This window comes from Antechinus flavipes, chromosome 5 (genome assembly GCF_016432865.1).
Source record: "Antechinus flavipes isolate AdamAnt ecotype Samford, QLD, Australia chromosome 5, AdamAnt_v2, whole genome shotgun sequence".
Taxonomy (NCBI): domain Eukaryota; kingdom Metazoa; phylum Chordata; class Mammalia; order Dasyuromorphia; family Dasyuridae; genus Antechinus; species Antechinus flavipes.
Genome location: NC_067402.1, coordinates 172199703 through 172222557, shown reverse-complemented (window position 1 = coordinate 172222557; position 22855 = coordinate 172199703). Strand labels below are relative to the sequence as shown.

Genomic DNA, 22855 nt, shown 5'->3' with positions numbered 1-22855 from the left:
CACATAATAAGTAAGCACTTAGTGACACATAGTGTATATTTTTATGGAGTTTGCACATAAGAGAACTATTTGTTCTCTTAATGATCTTAAGACAAAGTAAGACTTCTAAAAGACAATTGCCTTATTTCTTCCTTTCCCCAGTGAATGTGGCTTTGGATTTCCTCCCTCTCCATTTTCCTACTTCTTTATGTCAATGACCTTCATATGTCCTATCTCATTATTAAAAGTATGGCTTCACTTCTTCCTTTTATTTCTTGCTTCATCTGGGATAATTTTATCTGTTTTTACTTTTCATGGAGAATATGACTTTTCCATAATTATTTTCTCCTTGTTCTTGCTTTTACCTTTTAGATAAGGTAGAAGTACTAGAAGGCAAAGTAGCTTTATCTTTCTTTTTCTTCTTTTTTTCTTTTTTCTTATTTTTTTTTTTGTAGTTTGCAGATATTATGTCTTCTTGATTTATTTATTTTTGCCTGTATAAACTTGTTTACCTTTTTTAAAGTTTGTTTTGGTGAATTTATATTGCCAAAAGCCTTATTCAACTTTGTTTCCTTTCATTTTTCATAATTAGCATATAGCTTTGCATGGTTCTGGCTGGTTTCCCTTGATTTGTAAGACCCTTAGTTGTTTGCAATATTTTTTCTTTTTGACATTCTAGCATTTGGTTAACTGTATTTCTGGGTTAGTTAAATTTTTAGTTCTTCTCTGACAGGGTCAGGTATACTTTGCCTTCTGGTATATTTTCTTCTAAAAAAATACTTTCTTACTACGTCTGTGTTTGAATTTTAATTTCAATTTTAATCATTTTTGTTTTTTCCTAAGAAGAAATTTTAGTGATTGGTCTAAAGGATTCTAGAAGCTCAGGGGTTTAAATGTACTTAAGGTAAACATAAGTGTTTTTTGCTAAAAATAATCATATTTTTATTTATGATTTTTAAAAAATCTGTCTGAATTAAAGATAACCAGAACTATTTTTGATGACCTATGATTTATCTAGACTAAATCTTCAGTGCTCACAATAATTCAAATATATATGAACGTTAAAATATTTAATAAGAGTTTACTATTTGATGAGTACTTATGTTAGTTACTAGAGGTACAGATCCAAAAAGTAAGACAGTCCTTGTCCTTGTCCTCAAAAAACTTAGATTATAATAGAGAAAGAAAACAGAGAGAAATGAGTTCAAAATGAATGATATTTTAGTCTGAAAGATCAAAATAGCATCAGAGGGGTATCAGTTGATATGTCTTTTTTAGGAATGGTAGTTTTTTATTGCTTTGATTGCTTTTCTCAGACTGAGTGGGGTGGATGATGGTGTTGAGGTTGGGAGGGAAGCATCTCAAAAGTTTGGGGTCCTAGACTGGTGTCATGAGGTGTCTCAAAAGAATTTGCAGATTTGAAGGAGATATATTTATCCAACTTGCAATCATAGATATGCTAATTCTATGGCTCATTGGTAGAAAAGAGTGGTCTCTGGAATTTGGTTCTCTTGACCAAATTATTACTGACAAGATTACCAGGCAACAAAGAATTGAGAAGTGGTTTTATTCTTTATTGTCTCAGGAGTTTGATCTGTGAGAGTTTCTGAGACCAGAAGCTATCTGACTAAAAAGTGGTCAGAATCAGATAGACTGGGCGTGGGAATTTCCTGAAACAGAAAATCTAGAATCACTACTTATTGCCAGAACAGAAGCTCCACTAAAATCGGAGGACCACAAAATCTTATTATATCAAAGGAAGCTCAGAAGGAAGAAGTAATGTGTATGTAAACAATTGTATGGCAGAAAGATAACTGAAATATAGTATGGTGAAATTGGGGCTATGGTGGTATGGTTAACTCTTAAACTAACAAGTCTGTGAGGATAGCACAATTATTACTTTATAACAAAAAAGGAGATTTAAGACAAGTTAAATGAGTTACATGAGATCAAAAAGCTAATAAGTGATAGAGGTGAGACTGAACCCAGGTGATCTAATAAAAATCTAGAATTTTTCTCCTTATGCCATCTTGATTCTACTAGCCTTATGAAAATTTAATGAATCCTCTTTTCTTTGTTACTTTTTCCATTATCATCCTGATATTTTTCTTGTTTACTTAGTGATCCAAACTACCTCATCTTTTTTTCATATTCCTTATAAAAAGCCATGTCTTTCTCAATACTAAGCTACTAAGAATCATGATTTGGGAAAGAAATTGAGCCAAAACACCAACACAATATGTCCTATTTCCTATATCTTGAATTCAAAATTAGGAATATTTTTTCTATAGGCATCAAAGTTTATTACCAGAGTACTAGGGGGAGAGTTTGTTGTATGTCCTCATCACCTAATGATGCTTGGTAAGTGTTTAACAAATGCTTGTTGATTTATTGAATGTAATATGATCCTATAGTATAAGCTTATCAGTACAGACTAATTAATAGCATATTTCATAGAATTAAATCCATGCAAAGACTTTTGGGACATCCTGTATAAGGTTCCTAGTTTAATGACATTTCCCCTATACCATGCTTCATTAACATAGTACTCATTCTCATTTAAGATGTTATTTCTGCTATCATATTTGTCTCTGAAACAGAAAATTGTAATAGCTATTGAAATGGACAAATGGCCCACCTTTCCACTGTACTTCAAGGGCTGCGGGCTAGCAGAAGAAAGTTTGCTCAGCTAGATTAGGAGACTTCTTTTGCACTTCAAAGGGCCGGCTCAACAATGCTCTTAAGGGTATCTGTTCCGGGAGGGTGGTAGCTGAAACTCTCTATCTATGTTAAAACATCTGCCCAGGTGGGATTCTCTTCTTATCCTGTAAAACCCCCATCTTCCTGTTGTAAAATGCGAATCACAGATTAAAATGTAACAAGCCGAACAAAAAATGCTTATAAGGCTGTCTTTAGTTCTGTGAGGCACGGAATTCGATCAGAACTCCGTCCCAAGCTCGGTACCAAATAAATTCTAAATTTTACTCATTGGGGCTGTCTTGAATTTTATTGCCTGGGCTATTTCACTATTGAAGCTTAAAACTGTGTGTGTGTGTGTGTGTGTGTGTGTGTGTGTGTGTGTGTGTGTGTGTGTGTGTGTATGTAAGAGAGAGAGAGAGCCTAGACTGTCTCATTCATGTCTTTGTATTCTTAGCTCTTACAATTCTTGAACTCATGGTTGATGTTTATTGATTGAGACACAGTGGATCAAGATTCCTTTTTCTTCTTCATTGTGTTTGTGACTCTGGATATGTCACTTAAACTTTTCTAAATGTAACACTTGATCCATAAAATAGGTACATTTTTTTTTCTGTCTGACCTTTCCCTTCCCCAGTTATGAAAAGTAAATGAGATAATTTATGTACATTATTATATAGATACATATGCTGTGGTTTGATTAATTTATTTTCTACTAGTACATTACTGGTCTTTGTTTCACTTTTTTTTCTGTTTGGGGTATGACACTAATTATTTTATACCCTTGTTTTATTACAGCAGGCGAGTTACTTGAAAACAGTACACTTTCTTGCTTTGCCAGCTTGACATATTTTTTTTGTTATTATTATTATTAAAGCTTTTTATTTTCAAAACATATGCAAGGATAATTTTTCAACATTAACCCTTGCAAAACTTTGTGTTCCAATCTCCCTCCTTCCCCATCCCCTCTGCAAGATGGCAAGTAATCCAATACATGTTAAACATGGTATAAAAATACATGTTAAATCCAATATATGCATACGTATTTATGTAATTATCTTTGGCATATGGGGGTTTTTTGAATTAAGGAAGCTGAATTATTATTTGTCCATTTGCAAGAAAGCATCTGTGGAATATATGTAATAATTAATGTGTTCTCCTTGATGCTTTGTTATTGTTCTTTGCTTTGTTATAGATCATTCATCTTTATTATTTTAGATGTGTGGAAAGTACATCTTGCTCCACTAGTTTCATATAATTTTATGGTATACTTAGATTTGCTTAACTGTTCAGGGTAGAGCTGTCTTCCAATTAAAGTTAAATATCTGGAGTTTATCAAGAAAGTTTCTTCTATTGAATAATTTCTTATAATATATTCTGTTTCAGTATCTGTTACTATGGCAATGACTGCGGGAACTACAACAACTTTTCCCATGAGCAACCACACCCGGGAAAGAGTGACTGTAGCTAAACTCACATTGGAGAATTTCTACAGCAACCTAATTTTACAGCATGAAGAAAGAGAAACCAGGTATGGCCAAAACAAAACAAAAAACTAATCCAAGTCAATTTCTTACTTAGTTTGGACTGTTACATTGATTGGTTGGAGTACTAGCATGTTTTCCATTAAGAAATTTTACAACATGGAACAAACCATACCACTTCTGAATAACCTACAATTAATGTAAATTCATTTATTCATTGATTTGGTTTCAAAAAATGCTCTTTCAAGGTATATTCAATTTTGATCAAACAAGTACCCACATCACCCACAAACTAAACACACATAAAGTTTTCTAGTTAGGAAAAATGTTATACCTCTGTAGTGTTTTTTGTTTTGGTTTTAGTAGACAAATTCCTAAATTATTTTTTAAAAGTTGGCATTACCCAGCATTTTAAAACTATTTTGAAATTATGTATATGGCCTTACAGGGTTGCTTACGCCAACCATCTTCTTCTGTATCTTTTGTATGTATTATTTAAGATTAATGTATAAATTAATCTTCTTTCTTCTGCATATATTAATTCTGTCTTAGGATACAGAATTAGTGACAAAAATAGTAAATTGAGAAAATTTATCTGTTCAAAGTAGTAGCCATGTGGTACTTTGTAGGACTTAAAAGATTTAATAGATTACACAAGAACAAAATTGTCTGCTGTCATTCTAGGTATTGCAAAAGGTATCTGTTAGTATTAGCTTGAGACATAGAAATATTCAGCAGAAAATCAGTTCAACTCAAACAAGATCTTCTCCATGAAGCCTCTGATTCTGTCTGTCAAAAGTAATGGCATAGTATTTTGTACTCCTTACCTCTCCTTGTTAAATTGTCAGCTTCTTGAGGGCAGAGACTGATATCTTATACATCTTTATATCCTATATACCATCTAGCATAGGACGATATACAATTATAACATTCAATAAAAGCTGGCTATAGAGTACTATTTTGGGAGTGATTATTAAATGTTCATTGAAACACAAGCTTCTCAAATGAAAACATTGTACCATCTTATTGCCTAAACTCCTCATATTTCTACTGAAACTTGCCCCCTTTCCTGTTTTCCCTGTTTTGTTGTTGTTGTTCTTGTTGATTATGATATTGTTAATAGTATCACTACTCGGGTCTTGCTCCATCTTTGACCCTTTCTTCTTCTTCTTTATTACCCCCTATCAATCAGCTGTCAGATCATTAATACTTCTTCACCATATCTCTTTCATCCATCCTCTACTTCCCCCTCATACATCTAGCAACCTATTTCAGGGCCTTATTACTTTTATCCCGAGTTATTATTTCTTAATTTGTCTTCTATCACCTAGCATCTTCCCCTCCTCTTCATCCTTCACACAGCTGCCAGAATAATACAAATAATCCTTACATAGGTGTGAGCATACTGTGCTTCTGCTCACAAACTTATTGTCTATAAGATAAAATACAAATACTCATCTGGAATTTCAGACCCATGCTAAGACAGCTTCCTCTTATCTTTTTAATCTGATTTTATTACTACTTTCCTTTACATATCCTATGATACACACTCAAAAACCAATGCTTTTCTTTCTCTACATTTACCCAGACCTTCCCCATGCCTATGAAATATGTTATCTCTTTACTAATGCTGCTTGAAATCCTTCTTTTCCTTCAAGGCTTAGCCCTTCTTTGAAGTATTATGTTATTCCTCTCATCACCCCATTGTTAAAAATGATTACTAGCTTTTTGAATTTTCGTGAAGCACAATATCTGGTCTTTGTCTTGGCATATAAGACACTTTTATTTTGCACTTTTTTGTTTACAAGCTATATTCCCTTCTATCAGACTGTAAACTCTGTGTGGAGAAGACTGTGGATATGTGTCCCAAATACCATACATAATACCTTTCACATTAGCAGTTGCTTCTTAAATTTTTGGTAATTAAGTTCTGCTTTACAGTACATATCATATATTATATATTGTTGTGTTATTCACTTATTCCATTAGTGTCTGACTCTTTATGACTCCATTTGGGGTTTTCTTGGCAAAGATATGGAGTAGTTTGTAATTTCCTTCTCCAGCTTCTTTTACAGATGAGGAAATTGAGGCAAATAGGATTAAGTGCCTTGCCCAAGACCATACAACTGAGATCAAATTTGAACACAAAGACTATATTGAGGCACAGAGAGTTTGTTCCTCACCCAAGCAAGATTTGAACCAAAGCCTTTCCAACTCTAAACCTGGTTCCCTCTCTATTACAATATACAGCTATCATCTACATTCTTCCAGATATCAATTTGAATAGAAAGAAAAGTGATTAAATTATTCATACCTTTTAGTCCACTTTGTTATGGAACTTAAGATCCTAGGAAAAAATAGTTTTCATTTATGAAGATTACAAATTAATATAGCATGCTATAGTATATATTCGTCTATAAATGAGTGGATTGATTTTTCCAATCCTTTTGAATAAAAGTAAATTAGAGAAAAAGATCATTTTCTATAAGGTTTGATGAAGGAATATCCAACATTTAGACTTGCTTTTAAATCATAGAATTTAAAATGTTCCTACATGTTGTCAATTGCCCAGAGATTAAGTCTTTAGGCTTGCCTTCCACATTGTGTGACATTTTCTACCATTTGAGAGAAAAATCATACACTCATTTTTAAAAGAGAGGTGTTCAGAGATAGTCTTCCATTCCTGACATCTTAACTATGTCTGTTAATCTTTTCTCTCCTGTCCACCAAACAGAGGGGAGAGGAAAAAGTGGGTATTGCCATTGTTAAAGACATTCTTAATCATTTCTGTGTTGTCATGTCACAAAAATATATATATTTCATATAAATATATTCAAAATGAATATAAAATTGTCCCTGGCCATTAAAACTTATAATTTAAGAGAGTGCTGATGATGGCAGCATTCTTAGCAAGGACATAGAAAAGTGGACAGGTATAAAAGCCTGATAAAATATATTAGGAAGATAGTTACTTTTATGGGGTAATAGGGAGTGGGATTAAAAGTTTACCTAAGGTAGGCCCAGAACAAACGTCCCACATTGCTTCCAAATAAAGATGTTTTCGTGATGCATGTGGGATTTTAGAAAAATTTTTCATGAAAGAAGAGTACTTGGCAAGATTTGGGAAGTGGCTTGAAGGAAGACTTGGACATAATAGGCTAATTATACACGTGGGTAGATTTGCTTATTACAGGTTTATTATTCCATGTATTACTTATGAGGATAAAGTCAGGAAACCTTAACAGCAAACTTTAAATATTTCAATCATAGATTTAAATTTATAGAAAACCAACATAGGTGACTGAAAATTTGGTTCAGAAGGAGGCTCTTATGTCATGAGTCTTCACAGAGATTCATGTGACTGCAAATTGCTTACATCATTTTAATGCAGAGGCCAGCCCTATTTTAGTACATCCTAACACTTATTGGTACAAGGTATTCCAGTTTTTCCTTAGACAGTTGTACAGTAAAACTGTTCTGAAGTATTTGCTTGGAAATTTCAAAATTTCCTCCTTCCTTGCTTCCCTTATGCTTCCTCATGTCCATCCTCAAGGACATGAGCACATTTGCACGCACGTAGACACAGATACAGACACACAGTACTTCCAGTAACAACAAAAACATCAACAAAAGTGCCTCAGGTGGCTTTGCTTGATTGATGCCCTTCACACATTTTTCATAAATAGTTCACTTTTGCTCCCTCTAACAATAATATTAGCATAAATTTTATGTTATCTGGCATGATAGCAATTAGGCTGTCATAGCTAATTGGATGTTTGGCTTACAAAAATACATAGATACCATCCTCTTCCAAACCCCTACACCTGCTCTCTTCATCTGAACCTGTAATTTCTTTAGTCTAGAGAGCTACCTCTGAGGAACATTTCCTCTACCATGAAATTCCAATTCTTCTCCATTGCATACAGTCTTAAGGGAGTTTCCTGTGACTTGAAAGGCTGATTCAGAGTCCCCTTGGTGTTGGAGTTTAGTCTAGAACCAGATCTTCTTCATTGTGAACTCAGCCCTCTACTACATCATACTGTCTCCATGCAATTATCAGATAATTAAAATACTACAAAATGCTTTAGATACCTGACAGACTGTCAGAGTTGATCCTAGAACCAGATCTTCTTCATTCTGAGGTCAGCTACCGCCATAGTTTTGTTATTATCAAATAATTAAAATACTACAAAATATTTTTGATGCCAAACTGTTTTCAGCATATTTTTTCCTTGATGATTTAGAAGGCACTTTAGGACCTTATCTTTATTTAGATTTTCGTTATAAATGCAATATGTGCAAACAGTCCCATATTATAATGTTTCACACCTTTCATGTGGACATGGGAACGTCAGCTTGTTTTTTGGGCTGGCTTTCTCCTTTCCAACATACCATATACGGTCCTTTAGAGAAGGACTAAATTCTCTCAGGATCTCTAAACCACAGAAGTGACACTTGAATTGAACTATAAGAAAGTTTAAATGCTATGGAATCTATGCTTTTGAACTGTGGCACTGGAGAAGAATTTTGAGAGTCCCTTGCACAAGAGGGAGATCAAAGCAGTCAAAACCTAAAGAAATCAACTATGACTATTTGTGGAAAGGACAAATATTGAAGCTGAAGCTCAAATGCTTTGGCCACATAATGAGAAGACAGAGCTCTGATGCTAGGAAAAATTGAAGGCAGAAGGAAGAGATAGCATAGAATGAGATAGATAGTGACCATGGAAGCACTGAACATGAGCTTGAAAAAACTCTGGGCTATAGTGGAGAACAAAAGGGTTTATGCTCTTATCCGTGGGGTTACAAAGAATCTGACATGACCGAATAACAACCACAACAACCTTAGGAATGTCCTATTGTCTGCATTTCCTACTTGCCATTTCAGTTCTTGAGCTCCCACCAAATCACTTCAATTACCAGTTAATTAATGATGATATTTTTAGATCTTAAACATAACTGTTTACTTAGCAATAAGGCAAAAAGAAATAATAATAATATTATGTGTTAAAGCAAATGCAAGAATAATAACTACATTACAATCTTCACATAAACCTGTGTCACATTCTACCACCAATGCCTTTGTGACTGGAAGGGACTGGAAAGAAATAACATGAGAGAGGGAAAAAATATGTTCACAATAACTCACACATCTATAGGCTTAGAGATCATTGGCTCATTCAGGAACATCTATACTACATAAAACTATTTCTATTTTGATTGCTTATCCTTACTAGTCTTTACCTAAGCAAACCTTTTTCTATTCTTAGATCAACATATAGCATTTGTTAAGTTCTTTCAACTTAAAGTCACTCATAAAATGACATTGAAAATACATTAGCAAGATTGAATTGGAGTAGTTCTGATTTTTAAGTCAAATAACTCTCAAACTCAGCTGTTCATGTAACAGAATCATGTGTTGTCTTATCAGTTCAAATAACTCCTCAAATAAACCTCAAGAGTGAAAGGATCTCAAATTGAATTTCTGAGCAAGAAAAACCAAACCTGGCCAACTTTTCAGTCTCTAAGATTTAGTGTAATCCAAGTAAATCTCAGCATCTCTTTTTGTACAGTAGAACAATTATATAACCTGTCTTTTCTCTCTCTCTCTTTTTTGTTTTTGTTTTTGTTTGTATTTTTAAACCAGAGGGGCAACAAAAAAGCAACAGGTCCTTCTGAAAGGATGCAGGTTTTTTAAACCCCAGGTGATATTGTAGAGCACTAGCTGCTGGAATTAGAGTTTTCTTCCAATGTGCTTAAAACTATGTTTAGACAATCCTAAACTAACACCTGAAGCTTTCTTATCATGTAATTATGTCTATGCTTGCTCTGACAAAACTGTGTTTCTAGGTGACTTTTCACCTGAAGTTTTATTGTCTTTTCACCAAAGTACCTACTTGGCCTCAGCTTTATAAATCTCCAGTGGTTTTTATAGAATCTTCCAACCTAAAGTATCACCTTTCACTAACTAGATAAAAATTCACAACATTTTCCCGATGAGCTCAAAAGTCCTTATTAAACATCTCTCCTCAAAATGGTTACATAATTTAAAAACTGTAGGTTTTGTTTTTTTGATTGTAAATACTTTTAGTCAAGTAAACTAAGGAACCATAATTCTCTAAAGTTCTAAATTCTCAAGGTAGTCTTCTGTATCAGTCCATATTTTTTTTTAAATCTGTTCTTCACATTCGCATACTGTTAGTTATTTTTAAATTCAATTTTATTTTCAATTCCAAATCTTCCCCCCAACCAAAAACATTACAAATATATGTGTTATACAAAACAAAATTCTGCATTGGCTGTATATTATTACTTCAATAAGTAAAGATTGTTTTTTTTTTCTCTGCCTCTTTAAACCGTCACACTGCTCACATACAAAGCAAGCATCATTCTACATCCTTCAAGTTAAGTTACATCTCATACTTATTCTACAACTCATTTTCTGATCTAAATTGCTCAAATGTTACCTGATAACTGTATTTCTTTCATGTATATTTTAACTTTTTAAAAAATTAAACTTCCCTCTTAAGTCTTTCAAGCATTAAACTAACTTCATTGTTGGGGGGAGAGGGAGGAAATATCTTATACCCTTTACCATTTGATTTAATTCTTTTTCTTCTTAAGACCAAAATATTTTTCCTCTAACTTAGTACATAGTTATTTTATTTGAAAAATTTATATGAAAAAATCAGTACTTTAAAATGATACTACTTTACCTAAGCAAGAATTATTATTGCATTGAAAAGGAGGTAAAATAGTAGTTAATTGAATTCTGATTACAGGATATGAATTTACTATATTTTGGCAACATTCACATTGATTAATGAATAAGTCTAAGTATAAGTAGTAAGGTAAAAAAGCAAATCCATAAGTAAGTTAATATTATTTAATTATTGTCAATATTAGTGAATTAAGTCACAATTGATAGTGTTAGATGGAAATATATATCCGGGATGAGATAATAAATAAAAAGAAAATTTAAAAATGAATAAAAATTGTGTCATAGTCTTACTAGCGCTGACTGTTTAAAATTTTCTTTTTTAAAAAAATAAATATTTTATTTTCCTACAAATTAAACTGTTATCTGGACCTCTCCCCTTCTAATTTAGATGGAGGCTCCTCAAGATGATTATAACCTAACTCCAGCCAGGGACTTATAACAACAGTTTACTCAGGTCAAACTCTCCCTACCTCCAGTGTATTCACACTCATCTCTCCCTCTCAGTAATTATCTCATTTATGTAGCAAGTAGGAGTTCTGAGCCTATGAGAAAAAGTCTTACTGTACCATGTCTTTTTTTTTTTTTTTGTGGAATAGGGTGAATCCCAAAAGATCAATAATTATGGATAGATTATATCTATATACAGATCTTAATATGTCTCTCTCCCCATTAAAAAAAAAAATCAACTGCTTCTGAACTTATCTAATTTATGTTGAAGATGCCACCATTTTTCCAGTTATCCATGTTCACAAATTCAGTGTCATCCTTGATTTCTACTTCTTCCTCAACCCACAGATCCTATCAAGTTTTCAGGATTCTACCTCGATAACATTTCTCACATCCATCTCCTTTCTACTCACACAGCTACCAGCTATCCCTTATTTTAGACCCTCCTTACCTTTTAATTGCCCTACAACAAGAGCCTTCTAACTGATCTTCTTGGCATCTAAACTCACTCTTCTCTAATCCAGCCTATTCCTAAGGGCAAGTCTAACCATGCCATTCTTTTATTCAGCAATGCTTTGTTTTCAACATTTCTTGGGCCAGATTTGGTCATTAATTATAATTTCATGGTCTACTGTATTTGGTTGCTTTTGTTTTTCTATTTAGGATCATGACTTTGTAGCTCAAAGAAATCTCAGGGGATTTTTTTTATAATTTTTATTTTTTTAATACTTTTATAATTTTGTAAATTAAAAATTTATAATAAATTTTATTTATAAAAATAAAAATTATTTATAAATAATTTTAGGAAACTAAAGTCTAGAGAGAGTGCTACTTCCCAAGATCACACGGATAATAAATGTCAGAAGAGAAATTGAACTCAGCTTTTTTGACTCCAGAGCCAGTATACATGATGTTTCCTATGTTGTCATTGTGTAAATTAGTTCTATATTAGTATATTAGTCTTGGCAGAAATGAGTGGATGAGAACTATTTGTTCCAATGGAGTCATGAAGGTGGCTGAAGGAGGCTGTAGAGCATTTGGAGCTTGATCAGATGTCAAAGACCTTCAAGTTATCACCCTGGGCCATTGTTAGTTACCCTTTTTTTGTCTTGCATTGAACTTTGATGGCTCTGAAAGACAGTGGTACTGGCAACAACTTTGTGCAACTCTATCTACCTCACTTAAATCCGATCCAAGTGAAAGTCAGGATATTATTCCATGATTTCTTTGTCTTTTTCATAAAAGGATGAACCAACAATGGAAAAATATGAATTTTTTAAAATTAAAGTTTTATATTGAATTGTGAACTTACTTGTAGCAAACAAATATATAAGTATACAATGAAGAACAAAAAAGAGTGGGAAATGAATATAAACTGCTTGCATTTTTGTTTTTCTTCCCGGGTTATTTATACCTTCTGAATCCAATTCTCCCTGTGCAACAAGAAAACTGTTCGGTTCTGCACACATATATTGTATCTAGGATATACTGTAACCTATTCAACATGTAAAGGACTGCTTGCCATCTTGGGGAGGGGTTAGAAGGAGGGAGGGGAAAAATCGGAATAGAAGTGAGTGCAAGGGATAATGTTATAAAAAATTACCCTGGCATGGGTTCTATCAATAAAAAGTTATTTTAAAAAAATGATGAAGTACAAGCAAAAAAAAAAGAAAGAAAAGAAAAACAATTTAAAAGTAATATGGTTAAATGACATGCAAGGAGCTTATAAGAATGTCAAATACCTCAAAAAAAAAAAAAGAACAAAAAAGAGACTATATAATAAACTGAACTTTTTGTCTTGTTGAATTTGTTTTGGAAGAAGTGTATTTGTTTATTATATATAATTTAACAAGGTAAATATGTCTTCCTGTGCCTCTCTGAATTCAGTGTATCCATCATTTTTTGTGATAAAATAATATCCATTATATTCATGTACCAGAATTTGTTTGCTATTTCTCAGTCTATGGGAATATGATCTGTTTATAGTTTTTTGTTTACTCCTCCTCCCCCCCCAAAAAAAAGGTTACTATGGATATTTTAATGTATGGTTTTTCTTTCTGTGTATGACCATTGAGTTTCAGAGAACCTGATCAACTCTGGTCTTTTTATTAGAAATGTTTGAATGTCCTCAATTCCATCAAAGGTCCATTTTCCACCTGTAGAATTATATTGTTTTACAGAATAAGGTATTTTTGGTTGTAAGCCTATATCCTTTGCCTTTGGGAATATTATACATCAAAATCTTCTCTCAGTAATGGTAGGAGCAACTAGGTCTTTGTGATCCTGATTTTGGGTCTTTAGTTCTTGAACTGCTTCTTTCTGCTAACTTGTAATATTATTTATCTGTTGTGGAACCTCTGGATTTTGGCTATGACATTCTTTGGATTTCTACCTCCTGGGATTAGGACTCCATGGATCTTGTAGATTTAGAGTGCTAGATATTCAAGTTGCTCTCTGGAAGTTCAAGACAGAATGCTAAACACTCAAAAGTCCTTAGGCTATCCTGGTCTGCAGTAGTTGGGAGTGGGAAGAATAGCCCAAAATGAGACATATATCTATGGCTTGCCTTAGGTTCTTTGAAGCTGCTAGCTGGTGTGCCTCTGCTATCCCTGGCTTTGCTGGTGGCCCCCTTTCCTGCTGCCAAATGGACTGCTGGATGATTTTTTAATAATTTCTAGAGTTGAAGAAGCCATTTTTCTGTAATTTCTTTTTGGATCTTTTTAGTCATTTATTTCAGAGAGAATTCAAATCTGCAGTAGGTAAATGAGAAACTGGGCTGCTTGCCACTGTTCAAATAGCCATTTTGGCCATAAGATTTGGAATAATCTTTAGTGGTCCATTACTGTATGTAGATGCTGCTGCTGAGAGGTGAATTCTATAAAGAGTTGGGCCTGTAGTCAGGAGTACTTGAGTTCATATCCAACTTCATATATTTACTACTTTATGATCTTGGACAAATTATTTAACTGCTGTCTGCCTCAGTTTACCCAACTGTAAAATAAATAACAATTATGTCAGGATTGCTATGAGGGCAAATGAGATAATATTTGTAAAGTGCTTGACACATAATAAGAAGTTAATAAATGTTTCCTTCCTTCCTTTCAACATAAACTCTATAATAGTGAGAACAATGATAAAATGTGCCATTTTCATATTTTGAATCCAGTCTTGGCTTAGATTTATAGCAGACTCTCTCTCTTACTGGAAAAGTTTCTTTAATATAATTTTGGCTATTATCTAACCAAGAGACTTTGTTCTTTGCTTGAATTATTTCACTGACAATACATTTTAAACAAGATTTAAGGCTACTTACTAAGCTTAGTTTTCCCTCTTACATGTTCTCTATAAAAACAATTTAAAAATCTCATGTAACTGTTGCAGTCCATATGACCAATCACCTCATTATTATCTTTGTAGCATTTCATAATTCAGGATGAAGTCTAAAATACAGTATATCCCTATATTTCCTGGGAGTCTTAAACTGTGTATGTCTGTGACAATGGTCAGTTGATTTATAAGGCTCTATTCCTTAGTCTTACGTAACTAAAGTAGCAAATGTGAAAGCTTAATAATTGTCAACCAGGAGTCAAGGGCGTTCTAAAAACAAACATTTTCTTTTCTCTATACAGGCAAAAGAAGTTAGAGGTAGCTATGGAAGAAGAAGGATTGGCAGATGAAGAGGTAAGATAACTTTTTGGTTTGTCGATATATGTCATGGATTTTTACACTTCTAGATGATTGCCTAGTTTAGAAAATCATCATTTGACTTATAGATTTATTTTCATTACTTTTAGTCATAAATGTGTTAAAAAAAGGAAAAAAGTCAATTTACTACTTGTATAATTTTCCACCACCATTTTTAGCAGTAGTCACCAAAAGGAAGATTCAAGCATTACTGTTCTTTTGTAAATGAGATTTTGTAAAATACTTTATAAGTATTAATATCATACATAATATGAACAGAAGCAGTTTATTTCATTTAAAATAGAAGTGGATTGATTCATTCAATAAATTTGATTTACATAGCCAATCAGGAAAACTCATTTCCCCCCCCTGCCTATACCACTCCAAAAAATTTTTAAAAAGGTTTCTTTGATTTACTTAAGGAATCTATGAGTTCATTAGTTTGGGTTGTCCCTTTTATCAAGGCAAATTTCAATCCTTCCAAATCAGACAGTTTAATTAACTGTCAGAAACCCCCAAATTCATTACCTGCTGTTAATGGGTCTCTCAGAAGATACATAGGCTGATCCACAGAGTTGATAGGCTGCTTGGTAAAATGTGCCAAAATTTGAGCTCCTTTAAAAACTTCTAGTTCGATATAAATTAGTATCAGAGGAGAAAGTAGAACATTATCTAACCATGATAGATCTTCCCAACTTATTTTATTTTCTGACTACAATTATTTATAATCTTGACATGTTTGAAAGGAAATGGCTTAGTTCTATAGGAAAACAATTGGAAAAATAATAAGATTAATGGAGCCCATACTTTCATTTCTACTTAGAGCTAATAAAAGCTTCTCTCTATATATAAAAAAATCTAAAACTTAGAAACATATGCAAAATATCTCTGCATATAATAAAATCTCTTTAATTGGTTATTTTCTACAGTACTGTTTAGTTACTCTTCTTCTTTTTTTTGCTGAGGCAGTTGGGATTAAGTGACTTGCCCAGGATCACACAACTAGGAAGTGTTAAGTGTTTGAGACCAGATTTGAACTCAGGTCCTCCTGACTTCAGGGCTAGTGCTCTATCCACTGTGCTACCTAGCTGCCCCTAATTACTTTTCTAAATAATAATCTAATGGAGAAATTTCATCTCTTTATATTACAGAGTTTTACAATTGAAGGGGAATTTTAAGATCAATTAGTCAAAGTTAGAAAACAAGGATTCAGAAAGTTAAGTGATTTATACAAAATCATATAGCTCATTCATTAGTGGCAAAGTATCTGGCTTTTAATCCAATCTCCTTGGATGATAATTGTCATAGATCTGTTGTATCTTGTTTATAAAGCTATTTTTTTTTAAGTTACATAAATAGTAATGGTTTGAACACTATAAATAATCAAAATATATTAGCATACAGTTATGCTTTAATGTAAAACATTAAAATTCATCTTAGATAAATTACTTAAACTGATATTTAAGTGAAAATTATTTTTAATCTACATCAAAATATGTGTGTGTGTATATATATATACACACACACATATTTTGATGTAGATTAAAAATATATGTGTATATATATATATATATATATATATATATAAAATTTGTATATGTATGGTGTATATACTTACAGGCATTTGTAAAACCAAAGAAAACTATACATTCCTTGCTCTATTTTAGGAAAACTTAACCACACATACAATAAGCTTTACTTATATGGAATGTTAATAGTAGAGATTTTAAAGGACTACTTGTTCAAATTTAGAAAGATGGAGTAAGACATCTATTCATTTTAGTTTTTTCCTTCCTTGAATAGGACATTGACTAGCCCACAAAAATGCTTGAACTAGCTTTTCCTGAATATTTAATCTGTGATATAAATAGTAAGCAAATAAAATACATATTCATCATTCCTAGGGTTTTTTTTTTTAAAGCATATCTGTTTTAGGTACATAATTACAAGGCTGGTTTTGAGTACATGACTTTGCTTCTAGGTCACTTAATTGATGGTATTTACAGCAATGTAACCTTGTGTTACATTTATAATTTTGTATTTCCAGAATTATTATGATCTGTATATTAAATATTTGTGCTAAAAACATGAGTTATTTGTTGTGGAATGTAATATAAGATTTCAGATGGGTAATGCTGCTATTTTCTCTTCCTTTTTGGAGGGTAGGTGGAGAAATAGTTGAAGACTTTCCCCTCTGTTCTGATTAAAGCAGTTCAAGTTTTCACAATTACATCCAACTGCATTTAATTTTATAGTATTAGAGACAAACCAGCAGCTGCTTCAAATAATTCTTACATTGATTCATTTCTGAATGTTTTAAATCCAAAATATTTAAAGCAAATGGTTCTATGATGCCACCTTGTGGTTTTTGTTGATATAGTCAGAAGGATTCATAATGATTTAGTAGAGTAGCCATTTATAGAGTTAGCATTCTGTTGTTTACAAGCAAATCAGTTTTTGAAGCTAACCCAAACTAGTGGAATGTGCCTACATGAACAGAATGCCTAATTGTATAGTACTCATTTATCTTACCAGTTGATTTTCATGTCATATTCAAACTTTTAAATTTCCTTATTTATATTTCTTGGCAATATACTTATATAAAGCTTTATAATCAGTATAAAAATATGGTCAGTGAGAGAGAATATGGAGTAGGATATGGATATTGGAACAAAGATTGTTTCATTTTGATACTTAAATTTTATCATCACTCATTATTAACCAGTTTATTGATTTTATAAATCATTTAATTTTATCTTTTGATATTTGAGTGAGCAGCATAATTTAGCTGGACTAAACTGCAATTGAATTAGTACTTACATCAATTTTTACCATGAACTTCTTAGATTATTTATATTTAAATCTAGCAAGATATATTGAACTATGGTAAGTGCATTTTGAAATCCTTGACTCTGAAAATGATTTTGACATTTATTTCATTAGTTTAAATTTTATGACAGTGTGTATTATATCACATTGAAAAGCTTAGGGATAATGTCTTACTCATGCTTATTTTCTCCATACTACTTTGTACGTATATAGAATATGCTCAATAAATATTTGTTGAATGAAGTTTCAAGTGCTTACCACAGACTTCTCTGATAATGTTCTTCTCAGTTTATTTTGTTGTCAGGATTTTTAATAATAATATCCTTAATAGAGCACACTGGACACTTTAGGAATTTGAGTGGAATAGATTTCCTAAGAGAATTCAAATTGATGGTGGAATGCTATCAGTTAATAAATAAAAAATAAAAATCAGTTAATTAGGAAAAAAAACAACAACAGAGGTCCAGCATAGGCACTAAACCTATCATTTCATTGATATGGGGAAATTCTAGATAGGGAAATGTCCTATAGTGTAAGGCTTATACCAATGCGATCAGTCAGCTAATGAACATTTGTTAAATGCCTATAATATCCCAGGCACTGTGAAACATAATGTTTTTAATTTTTTTTATTTTAGTAGTATGTTATTTTTCCAATTATATGTAAAGATAATTTTAGCTTTCATTTAAAAAAAAAGATTTTAAGTTCCAAAATTTTTTTGTCCCTCTCTTCCTTATCTTCCCCTGTCCCATGATAGCAAGCAATGTGATATAAGTTATATGTGGACATTCATTTTAAATATATTTCCATATGAGTCATGTTGGGAAAGAAAAATCAGAACAAAAGGGAAAATCCATGAGAAGGAAAAAAATAAAGGAAAAAAAAGGTGAAAAGTAGTATGCTTCCATCCTCATTCAATTTCATAGTTTTCTTTCTGAATGTGGATAGCATTTTCTATCCAAAGTTTATTGGGATTTCTTTGGATCACTAAATTGCTGAGAAGAATTAAGTCTGTCATAGATAACCATCACACAATCTTGCCATTACTGTATACCATGAAATATAGTCTTAAACATGTTCCTAAGAGCAATGAGATGTCGTGACAACTCTAGCATAAGTACTAAAAGGTAAATGAACTGATAAATAAGCTTAAGAAAAAATGTTGCCAATCAGATATATAAAATAATATACTATCTACAACTTATCTACTACACTTATCTAAAATAATAGAACTGTGGTGCAAGTATTAGAAATTACCTGATTCAATTCCCTCTGGCATTAATGTGGTATTTTATACTATAAGCCCATTCAGTGATTGGAGAATTAATTAATTTTTGAGGCATTCCATGAATATGCCTTCTTATAACTTTCATTTATTTGTCTTAGAACTTTCCTCTGGAGAATTCTAATAATTCTATATGATAACTCTTTAGATGTTTGAAGATTACTGTAATATTCTTAGTAATTCTCAGCTATTCTTTCAATTTGTATAATTCAAACATTTTCTAGTCCTTCAATTCATGTAATAAACATATCAGGCTGAGCAGAGGAAACTCATCTGTTGGATGGAAAATTGGTCTAGTTGCTTCCCAAAGCTCTTAAAGGAGTCTGTGAATAATTAAGATTTTAAGATAATATATTATTGATTTGTATTTTAGATTATTCATATTTTATCTTTTAAAAAGCTGCTGGCTAGGTCAGATCTGAAGTATTGTGTTCAGATAGTTTCATCATTCTGTACAAAATATTTTAATGCTTCCAGCATTAAATTATTAAAAATTAAAATTTAAACATTTTTATGCATCCATTAATATAAAAATTTTTATAGAATATATGCCCAAGTCTCCCATACCTCATAACTGTTAGTGAATTCCTTTGCCTTTTTTTCTCTCTGACTAGAATAATAATGATTAATTATAATATCTAACATTTATATAGCGATTTAAGGTTTATTAAGAGTTAACATATATTATCTTATGTGGTCCTCATAATGACCATTATAATAAGTCCTATTATATTAGCCACTTTTTAGATAAGGACACTGAGTTTTGGCAAATGTAAATAATTTGTCAAGGGTCATACAGCTACTAATACTTTGAATGTGGAGTTAAATCCTGGTCTTCTTACTTTAATTTACCATATTGGTGATATGCTGCAACACTCCCAGTGAGGCCTGAACTAGAGTATTGGAATTGGGAAATAGTTAACAAAATAGATAAATATATAACTGAGCTTCGATTATGTTAACATGTGGTTTTTTGTCAAGATGCAGGGAACCTCATGTTTATAGGCCTCTGTCTCTTTTTGAATTTAACGTCTCAGCAATATACTAGGCTGAAAGAAATTTAAGTGTCTTTTGAAATTTAGATTTTCCTTTTGGATTGATTCAAATAACTGCACATTCCCATAAGCTATCCAGTCTATTAACTCCCTCTTCTTCAGTTATACCTCTAATTCATTATCCATTTGTGTTGCCTTCTATGACATGTTTGGACTGATTGACAAATTTTGAGTTATCTGTTCAATTGCTTGCCATAGTTTTCATCCACTTAGTTTTTTTTCTGGGCAGAGTTAGAATGAACTCTTTTGAATGAATTTCATATAGAATACTTTATAATATTACAGAGCTTAATGTAAGCACCCAGAGGACTTCACCATATATAGAAAATCCTGATTTGATTTAGATTCTACATTGCCCACACTCAGTGATATTGTCAGACATGTTTCTGTTTTATGGCTATTAATATTAATAATTAAAGGGTCACCGAACAAAGTCATTTTTAATTGTTAAGAATCATGTATAATTTAATCTATATGTGAAATGTCATGTGGGACAAGAGCCATTTTTTTCCCTAGCAAATCAAGGGTTTTTTTAATCAACAAGCAACAAAAAGAATCTTGTATTCTTATACACTTTTCTAAAAAGTATGATTGTAAATATCTGGTGTACAGCTGACTATAATCTTTAAAAGTCTGACTGTTGCCTTCTTAATAATTCATCAAAAATTATCATGAATATTTTGTAGAGATAGGAAAGTAGATCTGTGGATTAGTTTTCTTGGTCTGTAATATTTGTAAGTCTCCTTTTTTCATAATAAGGACTGATTTTTTTTCCCCCCAACTCTTTTAGAGTCTTTGAAACCATGCCTTCAGAATCATGTCACCCATCAGCACGTTCCCCTTTTTTGTATGTTTTTTCTAGTTCAGTTGCTTTTCCAAAACATCTTTGTTTTTTTCAGTTCCATTTCTTCTTACTCTAATAAGATATAGATAGAGTTTAAACATGGTAGAACCTCTGTTCTTGGAGTTAAAGAGGATTTAAAAAAAAAAAAAATCTTGACAGATCTTTTCCATTTTTCATTTGATTGCTGACCTTCTTCCCCTTAAGTGTCCGAGAGATGACTTTTCTTGGTCTTGAAACTTGTTTATCTTTCAAAGCTTCTTACTATACAGAAGAACTTTAGCTCATATTTTCTCATATTTTCTAAATGAGCTTATAATTTTTCAATTCACTAAACATTTATTAAGCCCCTGCTATGTCAGGTACTGTGCTAAGTACTAGGGAAAGGAAAAGTCCCATACTAACTGTGTATGTATTATCCGAGCTTCCTAAAAACTCTGAGATTCACCATCAGGTTGCCTTTATATTTATAAATATTTTGCTCATAGGCAGTCCTACAGACTGTGTTGTAAATGGTGACAGTGGATGGAGCATTCATATCTTTGAAATTATAATGTTAAAATATTAAAACAAGGATTAAAAAGGCCAGATGGCATCAAATTACAGAGGGGCCTTGATTACTATTTAAAGGAGCGTGAATTTTATTTTGCAAGCAATAGGGAACACTGAAAATGTTTGAACAGAAGAATGAAGAGCCTGACTGGACTTGTGCATTAGAAAGCGTAGTTAGTTCTATAAAATGAAACAAAATATTGGTGTTAAGGAGAATAGATATAGAAAGACTTATTAGGAGGTTCTTGCAATAGTCCAGCAAGTGATAATGAGGGTCTATTCTTCGGTACTTATGGACAAAAAGAAGAGAAATACTAAGGTTGGCATCTGAAAATTTTGGAGATTTATTAGATAGTGTCACTAATGTGATAGGACTAGAGTGAATATAAATAAAAGATGATAAAATTTTTAAAAATTTCACAGGGCATGATTATCTTGTTTTCTTCTTTTAACTGAAAAATGAATAATTTTGTAAATATTAGAAAATTATTGTAAATTTATAGTATTGTAAATTTTATGTTGTATAATGCACTATTGTTGATTTACAATAAAAAGTTATTTTATTCTGTTGTTATTATGACTTCTTTTGTAACTAGGATTAAGGAGGACACTGAAAAGTTTAGTGAAATGAAGGGAGAAATTGAAATCATCCTCATCAAACAGGAGGCTAAGTTATCCGCAATAACTGTGAGGACTATTGAAATTATCCTAGCAGCTTTAGAAGAAATTTTTAAAATTCAGAACATCAGTTTGACAAATGAAATAAAGTCAGTAAGAAGAGTTATTGAATAGTATTGAGGGCTCAGCTGATGTTATATACCCTACATTTGTAGTCTTATTTTGCACTGGGTGCAGAGAATATGTTGTTGGTAATGTTGTATTGTGCTGGGCGAAAAGAAAACATAAATGTCAGAAACTTCTTAAACTTTACAATCCTATCCATTTTTAACACTTAATGCAGAAAAGACATGTAGGCTTGTGCATTTTTAGAACTAGAAGGAGAGAGGAGAGGGTTTAGAGAGCAACTAGTCCAACTCCATCTTTTACAAATAAAGACATTTGGGTCTCAAGAAGTTAATTTGATTGCTAAAATTACATAGCTAATAAGTGACAAGGATAATAATCCAGTTATCATAAATAAAAGTTCTATATATTTTTATTATAAATAAAAATTATTACAAATAAAAGAATTTTTATGTCTAGATTTATGTTGTAGACCTTTACAAAAACAATTTTAAAAATAAATCAATCTTGTAATTTAATTATTCTTTTTTTTTCCCAT

The 22855-nt window shown here is 32.0% G+C and overlaps 1 protein-coding gene across 2 annotated transcripts in view; it reads left to right on the top strand.

The window, feature by feature from the left end:
* Positions 1 to 22855, top strand: part of STK38L (serine/threonine kinase 38 like) — a 110037-nt gene that overhangs the window by 69173 nt on the left and 18009 nt on the right. For both annotated transcript variants that reach the window (XM_051963349.1, XM_051963348.1), the window contains 2 exons: positions 4063 to 4207; positions 14957 to 15008. In XM_051963349.1, coding sequence (XP_051819309.1) covers positions 4074 to 4207; positions 14957 to 15008 — 186 coding nt within the window. In that variant the 5' untranslated portion in view covers positions 4063 to 4073. The remainder of the gene's footprint in view (positions 1 to 4062; positions 4208 to 14956; positions 15009 to 22855) is intronic.